At 45.4% G+C, this 18,228-nt stretch overlaps 3 protein-coding genes across 35 annotated transcripts in view; all 3 read left to right on the forward strand.

Moving 5' to 3' along the window:
• LOC101682709 (immunoglobulin lambda-1 light chain-like) overlaps positions 1-18,228 on the forward strand; it is a 1,123,284-nt gene that overhangs the window by 1,069,845 nt on the left and 35,211 nt on the right. Inside the window, exons 1-2 of one of the 19 annotated variants that reach the window (XM_045065740.1) lie at positions 16,435-16,534; positions 16,855-17,145. The exons of the other annotated variants lie outside the window; for them this stretch is intronic. Coding sequence (XP_044921675.1) covers positions 16,489-16,534; positions 16,855-17,145 — 337 coding nt within the window. The 5' untranslated portion in view covers positions 16,435-16,488. Of the gene's footprint in view, positions 1-16,434; positions 16,535-16,854; positions 17,146-18,228 lie in introns of those variants that run through there. 19 annotated transcript variants of the gene reach the window in all.
• Positions 1-18,228, forward strand: part of LOC101676037 (immunoglobulin lambda variable 4-3) — a 780,698-nt gene that overhangs the window by 745,709 nt on the left and 16,761 nt on the right. The window lies entirely within an intron of this gene.
• The window catches only part of LOC101680986 (immunoglobulin lambda-1 light chain-like), a 586,873-nt gene that overhangs the window by 557,220 nt on the left and 11,425 nt on the right, over positions 1-18,228 (forward strand). The window lies entirely within an intron of this gene.

The raw sequence follows: 18,228 nt of genomic DNA on the forward strand, positions 1-18,228 counted from the left end.
AAGCAATTCTGGGGAGGAGTAAGATGGTGGAGAAGTAGGAGATCTAAATTTCATCTAGTCCCAGGAATTCAGGTAGATAGTTATCAAACCATTCTGAACACCTACAAACTCAACAGGAGATTGAGGAAAACGAATAGCAGCAGTTCTAAGAAAAGAAAAGTGACCATTTTCTTGGGATTGGGAGGGAGACAAACCATAAATAACTCTTAATCTCACAAAACAAACTGAGGGTTGCTGGGGGGAGGGGGTTTGGGAGAAGGGGGTAGGATTATGGACATTGGGGAGGGTATGTGCTTTGGTGAGAGCTGTGAAGTGTGTAAACCTGGTGATTCACAGACCTGTACCCCTGGGGATAAAAATATATGTTTATAAAAAATAAAAAATTATATAAAAAAAAAAGAATGTAAATGTCATGAAAAAAAAAAAAGAAAAGAAAAGTGACCATTTTCTGGAAGTCAAATTCTACCTCCTCATTGTATTTAACCTTATTTTTTGTATGTATACAGTTTTCCTTTCTTTAAAATTTTGGGAGGCAGAAAAAAAATTGGGGGAGGCAGTTTCCTCTAACAGACCAAAACACACTCAAAATCTAGTGTGTGGCTCTGTTCTATTCACCAGCCTAATCATTTTATTTTTTTCTTTCTTTCCCCCCCAGTTTTGGGTCTCTTCTGAATTGTTTAGTGTATATTTTGGGGGGTCATTTTTACTCTTTTAGCATTTTGTTCTCTCATTCATCTATTCTCTGGCAAAATGACAAAATGGAAAAACTCACCTCAAAAAAAAAAAAAAAAGGAACAAGAGGCAGTACCGACTGCCAGGAACCTAATCAATACAGCCATTTGTAAGATGTCAGAACTAGAATTCATAATGACATTTATAAAGACAGTAGCTGGCTTTGAAAAAAGCAGAGAAGATAGTAGAGAATCCCTTTTTGGAGAAATAAAAAAACAAAAATCTAACCAAGTTGAAATCAAAAAGGCTATTAATGAGGTGCAATAAAAAATGGAGGCTCTAACTGCTAGGATAAGTGAGGCAGAAGAGGGAACTAGTGATATAGAAGACAAAATGAAGGGGCAATAAAGAAGCTGAGAAAAAGAGAGACAAACAACTTCTGGATCACGAGGGGAGTATTTGAGAGAGAGATGATACCATAAAATGAAACAATATTAGAATATTTGGGATCCCAGAAAAAAAAGAAAGAGAGGGGGGGGCAGATGGTATATTAGAGAAATTATAGTGGAGAACTTCCCTAATTTGGGGATGGAAATAGGAATCCAGGAAACACAAAGAACCCCCCTCAAAATCAATAAAATGTCAACACCCCAACATCTTAATAGTAAAACTTACAAGTCTCAAAAACAAAAAGAAAATCCTGAAAGCAGTTCAGGACAAGAAGTCTGTAACCTACAATGGCAGAAACATTACTTTGGCAGCAGATCTACCCACAGAGACTTGACAGGCCAGAAAGGACTGGCATGATATATTCAGAGCACTAAATGAGAAAAATATGCAGCCAAGAATATTATATCCAGCCAGCTGTCACTGAAAGTAGAAGGAGAAATAAAAAGCTTCCAGGACAAACTTCCAGGACAACTAAAAGAATTTGCAAACACCAAATCAGCACTACAGGGAATATTTAAAGGGGTCCTCCAAGCAAACAGAGAGCCTAAAAGTAATATAGACCAGAAAGGAACAGAAAAAATAATCAGTAACAATCACCATACAGGCAATACAATAGCACTAAATTCATATCTTTCAATAGTTACCCTTAATGTAAATGGGCTAAATGCCCCCAATCAAAAGATAGAGGGTATCAGATTGGATTAAAAAAAAAGACCCAACAATATGATAAGAAGCTCATTTTAGACCCAAAGACACCTCCAGATTTAAAGTGGGAGGGTGGAAAACCATTTACCATGCTAATGGACATCAAAAGAAAGCTGGAGTGGCAATCCTTATATCAGGTAAATTAGATTTTAAACCAAAGACTGTGATAAGAGATGAGGAAGGACACTATATCACTCTTAAAGGGTCTATCCAACAAGAAGATCTAACAATTTTAAATATATGCCCTTAACCTGGGAGCAGCCAATTATATAAGCCAATTAATTACAAAATCAAAGAAACACATCAATAATAGTACAATAATAGTAAGGAACTTTAACACCCCCATCACTGAAATGGACAGATCATCCGAGCAAAAGATCAACAAGGACATAAAGGTCTTAAATGATACACTGGACAAGATGGACTTCACAGATACATTCAGAACATTCCATCCCAAAGCAACAGAATACACATTCTTCTCTAGGGTGCATGGAACATTCTCCAGAATAGATCACATCCTAGGTCACAAATCAGGTCTCAACCAGTACCAAAAGATTGGGATCATTCCCTGCATGTATTCAGACCACAGTGCTTTGAAACTAGAACTCAATCACAAGAGGTAACATGTAAATAACTCAAATACATGGAGGCTAAAGAGCGTCCTATTAAAGAATGAATGGGTCAACCAGGAAATTAAAGAATTTTTAAAAATTCATGGAAACAAGTGAAAATAAAAACAACTGTTCAAAATCATTGGGATGCAGCAAAGACAGTCCTAAGAGAAAAGTATATAACAATACAAGCCTTTCTCAAGAAACAAGAAAGGTCTCAAATACACAACCTAACCTTATATCTAAGGAGCTGGAGAAAGAACAGCAAAGAAAGCCTAAACCCAGAAGGAGAAGAGAAATAATAAAGATTGGATGAGAAATCAATGAAATAGAAACCAAAAGAACAGTAGAACAAATCAACAAAACTAGGAGCTGGTTCTTTGAAAGAATTAATAAGATTTATAAACGCCTGGCCAGATTTATCAAAAAGAAAAGAGAAAGGATCCAAATAAATACAAGTATAAATGAAAGAGGAGAGACCACAACCAACACCAAAGAAATACAAGAAATTATAAGAACATATTATGAGCAACTACATGCCAGTAAATTAGACAATCTGGAAGAAATGGATGCATTCCTAGAGATGTATAAACTACCAAAACTGAGCCAAGAAGAAATAGAAAACATGGATAGACCAATAACCAGTAAGGAATTGAAACAGTTATCAAAAATCTCTCAATAAACAAGAGCCCAGAACCAGAACCAGATGTCTTCCCAGGGAAATTCTACTAAACATTTGAAGAACTAATACCTATTCTCCTGAAAATGTTCCCAAAAAATAGAAATGGAAGGAAAACTTCCAAACTCATTTTATATGGCCACCATCACCTTGGTCCCCAAATCAGACAAAGACCACATCAAAAAGGAGAATTACAGATCAATATCCCTGATGAAGATGGATGCAAAAATTCTCACCAAAATAATAGTCAATAGGATCCAACGGCAAATTACAAGGATTATTCACCACGACAAAGTGGGATTTATTCCTGGGCTGCAAGATTGGTTCAATATCAGCAAATCAATCGATGTGATACAATACATTAATGAAAGAACAAGAGTCACATGATACTCTCAATAGATGCAGTAAAGGCATTTGACAAATTTTCTTTCCTTCTTTCTTGATTAAAATTTTCACAGTGTAGGGATATAGGGTGCATACCTCAATATCATAAAAGCCATCTATGAAAAACCCACAGCAAATATCATTCTCAATGGGGAAGAACTGAGAGCTTTTCCCCCAAGGTCAGGAAAGGAACATGGCAAGGATGTCCACTATCACCACTACTATTCAACATAGTACTAAAAGCCCTAGCCTCAGCAATCAGAAAACAAAAAGAAATAAAAAGCATCTGAATCAGCAAAGAAGTCAAACTCTCACTTTTTGCACATGATATGATACTTTATGTGGAAAACCCAAGAGACTCCACCCCAAAACTGCTAGAACTCTTATAGGAATTTGGTAAAGTGTCAGGATATAAAATCAATTCATAGAAATCTGTTGCATTTCTACAGATGAATGGATCAAGAAGATGTGGTATATATACACAATGGAATACTATGCAGCCATCAAAAGAAATGAAATCTTGCCATTTGCGACAACATGGATGGAACTAGAGCGTATCATGCTTAGCGAAATAAGTCAAGCAGAGAAAGACAACTATCATATGATCTCCCTGATATGAGGAAGTGGTGATGCAACATGGGGGCTTAAGTGGGTAGAAGAAGAATCAATGAAACAAGATGGGATTGGGAGGGTGACAAACCATAAGTGACTCTTAATCTCACAAAACAAACTGAGGGTTGCTGGGGGGAGGGTGTTTGGGAGAAGGGGGTGGGATTATGGACATTGGGGAGGGTATGTGCTTTGGTTAGTGCTGTGAAGTGTGTAAACCTGGTGATTCACAGACCTGTACCCCTGGGGATAAAAATATATGTTTATAAAAAATTAAAAATTAAAAAAAAAGAAATCTGTTGCATTTCTATACCAACAACAAGATAAAAGAAAGAGCAATTAAGGAGTCAATTCCATTTACAATTGCACTCAAAACCATAAGATATACCTAGGAATAAATCTAACCAAAGAAACAAAGAATCTGTACTCAGAAAACCATAGAATACTCATGAAAGAAATTCAGGAAGATGCAAAGAAATGGAAAAATCATAGACTGGAAGAACAAATATTGTGAAAATGTCTATGCTATCTAGAGCAATCTACACATTTAATGCAATTCCTATAAAAATACCATGAACTTTTTTCAAGGAAATGGAACAAATAATCCCTAAATTTGCATGGAACCAGAAAAGATCCTGAATAAGTAAAGGAAGGTTGAAAAAGAACACCAAAGCTGGTAGCATCACAATTCCAGACTTCAAGCTCTATTACAAAGCTGTAATCATCAAGACAGTTTGGTACTGGCACAAAAACAGACACATAGTTCAATGGAAAGAATAGGAAGCCCATAAATTGACCCTCAACTCTATAGTCAACTAATCTTCAACAAAGCAGGAAAGAATGTTCAATGAAAAAAAAGAGAGTCTCTTCCACAAATGGTGTTGGGAAAATTGGACAGTCACATGCAAATGAAACTGGGCCATTTCCTTATACCACACACACAAAAAATAGACTTAAATTGGATGAAATGTGAGACAGGAATATATCAAAATCCTTGAGTAGAACATAGGTATCAACCTCTTCAACCTCAGTCGCAACAGTTTCTTCCTAGAAACATCCCCAAAGGCAAGGGAAGAAAGGGGGAAATGAACTATTGAGACGTCATTAGGATAAAAAGCTTTTACATAGCAAAGGAAACAGTCAACAAAACCAAAAGACAACCGATGGAAAGAGAGAAGCTATTTGCAAATGACATATTAGATAAAGGGCTAGTATACAAAATCTATACAGAATTTGTCAAACTCAATACCCAAAGAAAAAATAATCCAATCAAGAAATGGGCAGAAGACATGAACAGACATTTCTACAAAGAAGACATCCAAGCAGCAAACAGACCTGGTAAAGTGCTCAACATCACTCAGCCTCAGGGAAATACAAATCAAAACCTCAATGAGATACCACTTCACACCAGTCAGAATGGCTAAAATTAACACGTCAGGAAAAGACAGATGTTGACAAGGATGCGGAAAAAGAGGAACTCTCCCACACTATTGGTGGGAATGCAAGATGGTGCAGCCACTCTGGAAAACAGTATGGAGGTTCCTCAAAAAGTGGAAAATAGGGGCACCTGGGTAGCTCTGTGGGTTAAGCTTCTGCCTTTGGCTCAGGTCATAATCTCAGGTCCTGGGATTGAGCCCCACATCAGGCTCTCTCCTCAGCAGGGAGACTGGCTCCCCCTCTCTTTCTGCCTGCCTCTCTACCTACTTGTGAGTGCTCTCTCTCTCTCTCGCTCTCTCTCTATCTCAAATAAATAAATAAAATCTTTTTTTTTTTAAGTTGAAAATAGAGCTACACTACCACCTAGCAATTCCACTACTGGGTATTTAACCCAAAGATACAAATGTAGAAATCCAAAGGGGCATGTGTACCCTAATGTTTACAGTCGCAGTCCACAATAATTAAACTATGGAAATATCCTAGATGTCCATCAACAGATGAATGGATAAAGAAGATGTGGTATATGGAATATTATGCAGTCCTCAAAAATGAAATATTACCATTTACAACAATGTGAATGGAACTAGAGGGTATTAAGTTGAGTGAAATAAGTCAATCAGAGAAAAACAGTTATCATATGACCTCACTGATATGAGGAATTTGAGAATTAAGACAGTGTATCATGGGAAAAAATGAAGCGAGATGGAGCCAGAGAGGGAGGCAAACCATAAGAGTCTCTTAATCTCAGGAAACAAACTGAGGGTTGCTAGAGGGGAGGGGTTTGGGAGGGATAGGGTGGCAGGTGATGGACACTGGGGAGAGTATGTGCTATGGTGAGCACTGTGAATTCTGTAAGACTGATGAATCACAGACCTGTACCCCTGAAACAAATAATACATTATATGTTAAGGAAAAAAGGGAGGGAGGGAAGGAAGGAGGGAGAGAGGGATGGAGGGAGGAAGAGGGAAAGAAAAGCAATGCCTCACATGGAGCCAAAGGTCCATGGATCAGGGACTCAAGATCAGAGCAATGGATTCAGAATCTCCACCTGGAGGAAGGTCTTCCCTGCACCTCCAGTCACCAATGTGGGAGTGGCCTCCAGGGGACAGTAGAGATCACTTGGCAAAGTCTCCTGAACATGGGGGATGTCTGGGCATCAGGGATTCTAGCTGGGAGGGAGAGTTTGTCACCACCACCTGAGACCTAAAGGAAAAGTCTTAGTTTCTATAGTGTCATCTTTACCATCGACATGAAATTCTAACTCCATGTCACTCAGATCTGTGTCTCCTAGAATTTCCCTGCCTCTTGCACAGGTCCAGGACTTCGTGCCTCTCCAAACCAGCCCATTTCTGCTAAAACCCAGTCACTTTCAAACCTTGCTCAAGCACTGCATCTATCCCAGGAACTGAGCGCAGACTGGGGAGACTGAGATACAGAATCTAGGAGCTCTAGGAGCTCTCCCTGAGGACATCACCTACAGCACCTCAACAGCTCCTGCAAATATCCATGCATGCTTAGCAAGTGAAGAATTCTCTTCATCTCATGGTCACAAACAGGGATCTGAGCAGAAACTGGAGCAAGGAGAGGACATTTCAGAAACAACTACAGGGCAAGTTGATAAAGTAGAACCCCCTGAGCTGATGGGAGGTCTTCAGGGTCCGCCCCTACCCCTCTGTGTCCCTTGGGGATGACCCTTCTCTGAAACCACAGAGCTCCTCAGGCGGAGCCCCTAAGCCCCAAATGATTTGCATAACCTGCAGATGTTACCAGTAAGGGGTTAAGAGAGGAATGGGGAAGACTGTTCCAGCCTAGGGTCTCAGGGAGCAAACTGGGGCACCTTCATCTGCCTGTGTCGCAGTGAGCACCATGGCCTGGACCCCTCTCCTCCTGGATTCCTGGCTCACTGCACAGGTGCTGAGCCCAGGCTCAGACCCACCCAGACCCACAGAACTGTCATAAGCCTGGCCCTGACATGGAGCTCAGCAGGGCACTGCCTGTAGGGGCAGGATGCTCAGGACCCAGCTACAGGATGAAGGGCTAGAGGGCTCTGTGTGAACCCTAAGGGGCTGCACCTGCCCAGGGAAAGAGGATCAGGGTTCTTGTTTGTTCAAAAGCTCTACCCACCATCCAGGCACAGGGTTCCCAGGGCCTGAGACATATGAGAGAGGTGCCCTGTATGCCCAGAGTATCCCTAAACTCCAAACTAGGTGAGGAGGGTGTGGGCTTGCTAATGACGAAACCCAAGTTTGAAAAAACCTCTCTCCTTTTCTCTCTTACAGGTTCTTTTACTGCCTATGTGCTGACTCAGCACCTTCAGTGTCAGTGAACCTGGGACAGATGGCCAGCATCACCTGTGGGGGAGACAACATTGGAAGTACGTATGTTTCCTGGCACCAACAGAAGCCGGGCCAGGCACCCATGACAATTATCTATACTGACGGTGGCCGGCCCTCGGGGGTCCCTGACAGGTTCTCTGGCTCCAGTTCAGGGAACATGGCCACACTGACCATCAGTGGGGCTTGGGCTGAGGACGAGGCTGACTATTACTTTCTATCATATAAGGGTGGTAGCGATAATGCTCGCAGTGACACAAGCAGTGGGGAAGTGAGACACAAACTCCTTCCCCATCTGTGTCACCCTCTCCCCCAGCCCTAGGAGGACTGTACACAAAGCATAAGCAGCTCTGACCCAGGTACCCCCATGTGTGATCCCCAGGGTTCCCTCTCCCCACTGACCTCCAGACAAACTGCATAGGAAGGGCCAGAGATGCATTGAGGGCTGACAGAACTAGGCTGCCCTGCTTGTCTTTCCTGGGTATAAATCAGGGACAGAGGGCCTGGGTAGGTGGAAAAACAGAGATTTTCATCTCCATATTGTGGTCATTGGGAAATATTTTCACCTAACTGCCCAATATTTGAAGCCAGAGATTCCCAGCTCAGTTGAGCTCTTGAAATCCTGGTCCATGGCAGCTGGAATTCTGAGAGGATCAGACAAGGGCGTTGGACACTGTGAGGTCACCTACATCCCCTCTTCTGACATCACTCACCCACCTACCCCTGCGGGAGGCCCTGACAATTCACAGGAGAGTTCCTCACAGGAATGTGTTGTGCTTCAAAAATCTGCCTCCCCAGTTTTCTGCCCCTTTTCAGAGAGGTTCAGTTTAATGATGGCCTCAGTTCAAGATCTCAAGGGCCTGCCCAGGTTCAGATGTCCTGAAAGGTCCCAGCTTTAGAGCTCCCTGCAGGAGGGAGACTCCCCTGATGTCTCACTGTGGGTCCCTTCTCCTTCTGCCCAGGCTGGCTTCCCCAGCTCCTTCCAGATTTACTGCACATGCATTTCGCCATCTCAGAGTCTGCTTCCAGGAACCCAATGCAGGAAGGCAGGTATCCCAGACAGTATCCCCCAGGACCTAAGGAGGCTACTATATACAAAGCTGGTGTTTCTTTCCCAAATCACCAATTTTCTTGTCCTAGACAGTTCAGATTGTTTCTTGTGTTTTTATACAATGGGAAAAGATGCGCACACACTGTGTGTTCTGGGTCTTGAAAGGCCGTTGGAGAGTCACCTCTATCTTGATGCTGAATGGGGGATGATGATGCAGTTGCTGCCGCTGACAGAGTGACCTGAAGAAACACAACCACGGGAGGAGACCCAAAATGGGTCCTTCCTCACTTCTATCCCCAAATCTGTGCAAGAATCTCTCTTTAACCCCACCCTACCCAGAAATATAGACAGACAACAGTTCTGTGAAACACAGCTCAACTTATCAACAGTAACACTTAATAAGACACCACAGTCGACCCCTCATTCACATAAAATCTAACAAGAGCCCCACAGACCATAGTCTCCAAATAAAGAGAATGTTGGCAGCCATCCTTCCACCTGATATGATAAAACTATCCCATGAACAATTACAAGCATGCTCACCTTTTCCCCACAGGACATAAAATAAATTTTGTCTGCTAGTCATCTTTATTTTTGTCCCAGCTTAACTGAGACATAATGTTAACTACTGCTAACACATATGATGTTAGATGATAATGGGATCAGACAGGAGAACAAAACTGAAACACATTATGACTATATATCCAAATGTATTCATGTCAACATAAGGAAGAAATCTTTATTACTTTTATCTTATTCATTTCTTCCACTACCCTGAGGTCAATATGGAGTCTAGAATTACCTTCTTCATTGCCCACTCCATATCCCCCTTCTCTCAGCAAATACCTGATCTACTCATGATGCCCCCCAAGACCAAACTTTCACTCTGGAAGGTTAGTCCATTATCAGACCTGCTGAATTGATGACTGTCGTCACAGTCCCAGGTTATTTTAGGGGATCTCCTGAGTCCATATACTCCTGTTTACCCCAATTGTGTTGTAGACACACAATTGCCCCATGGCAGTGATATGACACACAAATGCCCCAGACAATGCCTCTACTTTGAATCCCTGCTAGGAGGAGCCAGAAGAACCCATGACACACTCTCCACAACCAGATCAGGGAAGTCATACTCCTCCTCCCTCCCACCATGGTCAAGCTCTGTGCCAGGGAGCTCAGAGTCTGAATCCAGCACACCTGAGCTCCACTCCTGGACCTGCCCCACTCTCCTCTGTTTTCCTGGGAAGCTAGCCTCTCTGGGCACTCACTTTATCTTCTGTGAAATGGTGAAGTTTATACTGATGTGAAAAATACTTGTTTTCAAATTAAATGGTACAAATTATTAAAGAGTTTAATTAATTAGACAGACCCAATAGGATCTCAGTAAGTTAACCTTGGTGTTGGAATCAACTGTCTACCTCTGTAGGCATAGAAGGAAAAGTTTTCAACTATTCTGTGATCTGCATCACATGCAATTTTACCCAAGTCTGAATTAGCACATTCCCAATTTTACCAGACCACAAATAGGGTAGTTCAAAATCCTCCGACACCAAGAACCAGGAGATGTGAGATGTTAAAAAAACAAAAAAACAAACAAACAAACAAACAAAAAAACTTATAGCAGTAAAGATGGCTGTTAAGAAGAGTAAAGTAAAGGTTTGCCTGCTCAACTGAACTTTGCACCAGAAGCAACACCTGCTATTCTCTTGACCCAAGTACATGGATAGGGATGCAGGAAACATCAGTCCTTATTCCCAAATACACAGGAAACTGGTGGCCGTGGGACATCACACAGTTTGTCTGGACTTTGACCCTTTTCAAACGCACTAAACTGTACCCTTCCCTCTTTTTCCTGAAATAAGACAGCAGGGTCTCCAGGACATTTCAACCCTGGGACAAGTACAGGAATCCCACCTGTCCTGCCTCCTGCACCATGTATGTGACCTGGCTGTGCTGGGCTGAGCAGGACAGGGGGACAGCTGCCTGTGGGAGGCTGGAAACCATGGTCCACACCCTTTCTTAGGTGACAGGTGCTCTGGGATGACCTGCAGGAGGGAAGCTCCTGGTCTGAGTCCCCCTCCACCAGCAGAGGACAGCAGAGCAGCATTAGGAGCAGCAGGACAGAGGCTGGGACTGCCCAGGGGGAGCCTCACAGGGCCACCAGGTCTGGGGGTCAGCAGAGGTCCAGGGTTTAGTCCTCAGGAGGAAGCTGGAGTGATCACTCCTATACCCAGCTGCTGAGGAGACCTTGATCTGAAGGTCGGACACACAGTGACACCCAGGACACTGACAGGAGTCCTGACACAGTGAATGTCTCACATGGGAAATGCAGCTCCCTGCACTTTGTACCGGTGATCTGGGAACTGGATCCTCTGAGCTGGACATGTTGAGAACCCCCTGACCACTCACCTTCTGCCTCTGTTTCCCACCTCCAGGCAGACTCGAGCCCAGGCTGTAACTTTGCTGCTCAGGAGCAACTCAAGGTGAGGGAGGATGAACACTGGGAACTCCTGGTGCCTGGAATGACCATCCACAGTCTCCTGATGAGACTGTCTCCAGAGTGAATGGGTTTTCACTACCTGAAGCCACAGTTCTAGTCCATTGAGCTGTCCTTGGTTTAGTGACAGAATCCAGCTCCTGCAGGGACCCTGGCTCTGGCTACAAATCTCACCCCAAGTGGGAAGAAATGACCCTGGGGACCCTGACAAGACATGGAGCTTGATGGTGGTTTTTTAACTTAGGGATGGTTTCTCATGAAATTTGCATGACTGTATCTAATATTGATGAAAAAATAAAAGAAAATTATTGACAATGTCAATTGCTCCTCTGTTTAGGATACGGGGTGTCACTCACAGAGACAAAATCACCATGTGACTATAGACTAGAAGACGTGATGCATCTCCAACAGCAGGTGGTGGGTTAACTAGTGAACTCCCACAGACAAAAGGATGCAATTAATTAATTAATTAACTAATTAACTAATGAGAAAGTTCCACAATTTAGTGACATGGGAAGCATGGGATCACAGTGCTTCTGTGGAAACAGGGGACACCACACAGGAGGATAAGGAATGTAATGAGGCCACAGGACCACCCTCCCTATATCAGTTATTGTCTGTACTCTCAGAGGGCCCAGCCCAGCCCCACGGCCAGGGACCACAGAGGGAGAAAGACCACAGAGGGAGCCAAGGACAGATGGCCAGCAGGGTGGGCACAGGGAGTTAGTTATGTGGTCTGATCCCCAGAAAGTCTATGGGTCTATGATCCCAGGCCCTGCAGACAAAGGCTGATGGTCTGAACTGAGAGTTGGCTGGAGGAATCTAGGGGCTCCCCTCTGCCTCCTCAGTCACATGTTCTGATCTCACCACTGGTTTATCATGTAGGAGCGCAGAAATGGAGGAAATTTGCATAAGTACTAACAATCACAGTCCCAAGAGCCTGGAAGGGAATTAAAGAGCCTGGGGTAGAGCCCAGCAGGTTTGTGGGTCTTAGGAGGCAGAGCTCTGGGCACATCCACCATGGCCTTCACCCCTCTTCTGCTCCCCATCCTCACTCTCTGCACAGGTGCTGCCCCCAGGGCTGCCACATGCTCAGTCCCCCAAAGAATTGAGTTGCATCTGAAGTGAACCCTGAGCTCAGACCAGCACAGGTTCAAGATTGGCTCCCTAGGAGGAGCCCCTGAACCTCACACCAACCTCTCCTCTTCTGTCTTTTCAGGCTCCATGGCCTCCAGTGCTCTGGTTCAGCCTCCCTCGGTGTCCGTGTCCCTGGGACAGACGGCTACTATCACCTGCTCTGGAGAAGCACTGAACGAATACTATACACAATGGTACCAGCAAAAGCCAGGCGCAACACCCAAGCTGGTCATTTATAAGGACACTGAACGGCCCTCAGGGATCCCTGACCGATTCTCTGGCTCCAGTTCAGGGAACACAAACACCCTGATCATCAGCGGGGCCCGGGCCGAGGATGGGCTGATTATTACTGTCAGTCATCAGAGGAAACTGGTACTGCTCACGATGACACAGGCAGACAGGGAAGTGAGACACAACCCCTTCCCCATCTGTGTCACACTCTCCTCTATCCCCAGGAGGCCTGTGCACAGAGCAGTGAGCAGCTCTGACCTAGGTCCCCACACCCAAGGTCCCCAGACCTCACTAGCCACCCCACCCTTCAGGCAGTACCTGTACAGGGTATATCAGGGTTGATCTGGGGCTCCTGAGATTGTCTGGGCCTGAGTGTGTTTGGAATTGGAGGGCCTGGGTGGAAGGACAAGCTGAAAGAACCTCCATCCATGGTCATTAACCGTGCATTTCCATGTGGTGGCCATGGGCCACCCCTTCACTGACCAGGATTTTAGAGTCTGGAATTTTCCAGCTCAGCTGAGCTCCTGAATCCCTGCTGGCATGGCAGCTGGGGATTCTGAGTGGAGCAGACCAGTGCATTACCCACTGAGGCCACCCCTCTTCTCAGCTCATACACGCCCCCATTTTGTCTGAGGCCCCTGGCAGCTCACAGGGAAGCTCCTTGCTTGGAAGTGCTCTTGGTTCAGAAGGTGGCTTCCCTCCAGGTTTCTGATCCTTCTCAGAGAGATTCTCTTGAACGATGGCCTGAGTCCAAGATCTCAAGACCCTTCCTCAGGTTCAGATGTCCTGAATGGTTGAGAGGTCCCTGCAGGGAGGAGACCTCATTTGATGGCTCGCTGTGGGTCCCTTCTGCTTCTGCCCAGGCTGACCTCCCCAGTGCACTTCTCCAGGAGTTTGCTTCCAGGAACCCAATGCAGGAAAGCTGGCACCTCCAAAAGGGTTCTCAGGGATCTGAGAAGGCTATTTTTACCTGCAAAGCTCTGGTTTGTCCCTCTAAACCCCATTACATGTGTCAAAATCCCCAACAGATCAGTTCATTCCCTGTGTTTTTAAACAATGAAAAAGGTGCAGACACACTAGGTGCTCTGGGTTCTGACAGACAGTCAGAGAGTCACATCTATCCTGATGGTGAATGAGGACAATTGGGAGAGTTGTCCCCTCCTCCAGAGTGGCCAGATGAGACTCAATCACAGGAGTGAGACCCCTGATGGCTGCTGCCTCGCTTCTACTCCCACCATATCTTGCACAGGAATCTCTCTACCTCCATCCTACCCAGAAATATGGACAGACAATTCTGTGGATACAATCAGCTTGTCAATGTTGACACTTAATAAGCCATCCCAGTCCACCCCTCATTCACATGAAATCAACCCAACTCAGGCTAACCACAGGCTCTAAATGAAGAAAATATTGGTAACTTTTCTTCCACCTAATATGATGAATCCATCCAATGAAAAATGTTAAACACACTCACCCTTTCCCCACAAGAGGAATCAAAATATACTAATTGTCTGTAGTGATGATTGTTTTTGTCCCAGCTGATCTGATTTCCTCTAATTTCTATATTGAGATATAAAATTAACTATTAACACATCTGTTGTTAGACAATAATGGGATAAGACAGGAGAATAAAACAAAAGCATATGGTTAATATATATCCAAACATATTCATGGAATGAGGAAGAAATACTTGCCCTTGTATCCTGCTCATTTCTTCACTACCTATGGTCAAGCAGGAACCTGCCCACCCTATATTTCCCCTCCCTCAGCAGTGACCTGAGCTAGTCATCAACTCTGCCAGTTGGGACAACCAAACCTTCATTCTGGAAGATTTGTCCATTATTAGATCTGCTGCATTGGATTGTGGTGAATATATGACTGTAATCACAGTCCCAGGGGGTATTAGGGGACCTTCTGAATCTATACACCTACCTGCCAACCCCAAATGGGTAGTAGATACCCAAGTCCCCCATGATAGTCACCATGAGTCACGGCAGCCAGTGTCCCCTACTTTTCTGGTGCCTCATTACAAGGAGGAGCCAGGAAGGGCCACAGAGCTGTCTCAACCAGCAAGTGCGGCAGTCAGTCAGAGAGCAAAGTGCCAGGGATGAGAAGGGAACATTTTGCTGGTGGCCCACTGGGGGTAAGAGTGAGTGCTGCCATTCCCATTTCCACCCCGATTCTTAGACCCATGAATCCTAACCCAGAGAGAAGCAATACCACCTACATCTAACATATAACCAGCTGAAAGCGTATACAGCATCCTGACATGGCGTGAATGACCTGTGTTTTTGCCACAGCCCAGGGGGCAGCAGAGATCACCTGGCTAGCCACCTGGTGAAGGAGTGGGCCTGGCATCAGGGGTTCTAACCTGCAGGGGGTGTTAGTTACCGTGACCTGACATCTGAAGGGAAAGCTGTCTTCCTTATTGAGTATCATGTTTGACACCAATGTACAAAATCTTTTGGCTCCTTCTTATGCTGATCCAGATCTTGCAGTAATTACCCATTTATCTGGCACAGATTTGGAACTTTGATCTCTTACCCACCCCTCAGTGGTGTGGAAGCTCTCAAAACTCTATAAACACCTCTCCCACTGAAGACACACCTCCCTCTCCCACCCCTCCTCTGTGCTCTGAGAGCTTCCTTGTCCTACTACAAGGAGTTCCTCCTTTCCCACTCTGTCTCCAGGAGGCTGGTGCCAATTATTTTCCTTTTTCTTTTTCCACTCCAAGGATCCAATAACCATTACTCATCCTCATAAATTATAACAATTTTTACTACTTAATGAATTTTTGCTAGCAACTGGAATTAAAAATGTAATTTTAATTTCGCATGAAGCATTCTTAGAATTTACTACCAAATTTCATTCTCTTATACTCAAGTCATATCTTTTGAGCACATAATGTGTCTCTGCCCTAGCCAGGGTACATAGGAGATACCGAGAAATTGGCACCACCACCTGTCCAGGAGCAGACAGCCCCATGTGCCCCTGGCAAGAGAGGAACTTTACTCAGATTCTGATGTTCACAGCTCACAAACTGTGACAGGACACTGCCCCTGTCTAAGCATGCAGGGTTTTCCTGGAGTGGGAATGAGGAAGGTCACTGCATTGGGGCCTGGGAGTGTCAGAGGAGACACAGCATGGAATGTTCTGAAGGTGGAGCTGGGAGCGGACCAGCATGCAGCCCCTACCACAACACAAGGATGGATGAGACACTTACGAGTCCTGGGTGATATTAACCACCTGCCTCCTGAGACAGAATGGAACAGAGGGAAGAGAAAGATTGTTCTGGGGGTCCAGAACAATCTCAGCATCACCACTATGACTCTGGCCACCTTGATGACAGGATCCAGAAGGATTCTGTGAGCAGGACTTAGGTTCCCTGGAAAACAGTTTCTGCTTCTCCAATCAGAATAGCCCAGGAGCTATGCCAGGGCACAGCCTAAAACTGGAGTTGTAGCCCCAGACTCCGCAACAACAAGAGGGATTCCCTGAGCTGAGGGAATCCAGTCTATGCCCCTTGGGGCTGAGCCCTTCCCTTTCTGCAACCACAAAGCTCCTCAGCAGCAGCCCCTGAGGCCTGGCTGATTTGCATAACCAGCAGGTCTGTCCTGCAAGGGGATAAGAAAGGCCTGGGAGGAACTTTGCCCAGCCTTGGGCCTTGGGAGCAGAATCAGGGTGCCTCCATCATGGTCTGGACCCCTCTCCTCCTCAGCCTTCTTGCTCACTGCACAGGTGCTGTGCCCAGGCTCACTGGGATCCAGTAGGGGACAGAATCCCCTACTGAATCCTGCTGCAGGATGAGGGGCTAGACAGGAGAAACCCGCTACTGTGCTTACTGGCTCTGTGTGAGCTCTAAGGAACTCACCTACCCAGAGAAAGGGTCTGGGGGCTCACGTTGGTTCAAAGGCTCTATCCAAGGCTCTGGGTCCCTTGGGCTGAGATTGCTGGGAAGGAGTAACTCTGGGGGCCAAGAGAACCCCTGGAGCTCAGTCCAGGCCAAGAAAGCAGAGTCCCCTCAGCTGGGAGCCCACATCTCATGTCCTCTCTTGCAGGTTCCACAGTCGCTTATGAGCTGACTCAGGACTCCTCGGTGTCAGTGAACCTGGGACAGACGGCCAGGATCACGTGTCGGGGAGACAACATTGGTAGTAAATATGCTTACTGGTACCAGCAGAAGCCAAGCCAGGCCCCTCTGCTAATTATCTATGGTGATAGCAACCGGCCCTCAGGGATCCCTGAGCGATTCTCAGGAACGAACTCGGGGAACACGGCCACCCTGACCATCAGCGGTGCCCAGGCTGAGGATGAGGCTGACTATTACTGTCAGGTGTGGGACAGTGGTAATGCTCACGGTGACGCAGGCAGATGGGGAAGTGAGCCACAAACCCTCCTAACCAGACCTGACACTGTCACCAGCTGTCTGAGCAGCTACAGGCCTGAGGGCCAGGCATCCTCTCTGGTCCCAGCTCCGACCCTCCAGGGTTGGGAGACTCCAGCAGGTTCTTTGCCCTCTCAGGGTCTCTATTTACCCTGCTGAGAAATGGCAGGTATGGGCCTGTTTTGAGTCATAGAGGCTGTCATCAGCGCCCTGTGGGTCCAGACGTCCCCCTACTAGCTGATCCCTGGGACTGCTTTGTTCCCTCTCCAGGTTTAGCTCCTCGCTCGCTTCTCTCAGGACTGATCAGAGGAGTCAGGATACTGGAAGGAGGGGTGCCTGGGTGGCTCAGTCAGTTAAGCAACTGCCTTCGGCTCAGGTCATGATTCCAGGGTCCTGGGATCGAGCCCCACATCGGGCTCCCTGCTCAGTGGAGAGCCTGCTTCTCCCTCTCCCTCTGCCTGCCCCTCAGATTATTTGTGCACTCTCTCTCTCTTTCTCTCTATCTCTCTGGCAAATAAATAAATAAAATCTTGTTAAAATTAAAAAAAAAAAAAATACTGGAAGGGAAGGACACAGCTACAAGCTGGCTTCCAGCTCACGGCAATCCTGCTTGTTGATTTATGTGATCACCCTGCGCTGAGACCCAGGACATTTATGCATTAGAGAAGAGCCTCCTTGGGGGAGGGGGACAGGGCCTGCAGCTGAACCCTCGGCAGCATGGCCCACCCATTCTCCAAGAATCGGGGTTCAAGCTCCCTGCTGCTTTGTAAGTAGACCTGTAAGGTTTTGACCATAAGTTTATAAAATGTTCTCAATGTTCTTCTATATGTAGAGAGAGAATGTAAGTGAGTATCATCATGATTGGACATCCACTCTTTTTGAAAATTCTTCTTTAACATTTGGAAATTTTCCATCTTTTTCTTCCCTCATCTTGAACTTTGTTTTCACTCCATACCCTGCATTGAATTTGACCTGCTCATACATTTTTACACCTGTCATGCATTTAGACAGGATCCTGTCCTCATTTTATTCATTATCCTGTCATGCA

Source organism: Mustela putorius, unplaced genomic scaffold (assembly GCF_011764305.1).
Source record: "Mustela putorius furo isolate JIRA1106 unplaced genomic scaffold, ASM1176430v1.1 tig00003858_pilon_pilon_pilon, whole genome shotgun sequence".
In the NCBI taxonomy this organism is placed as follows: domain Eukaryota; kingdom Metazoa; phylum Chordata; class Mammalia; order Carnivora; family Mustelidae; genus Mustela; species Mustela putorius.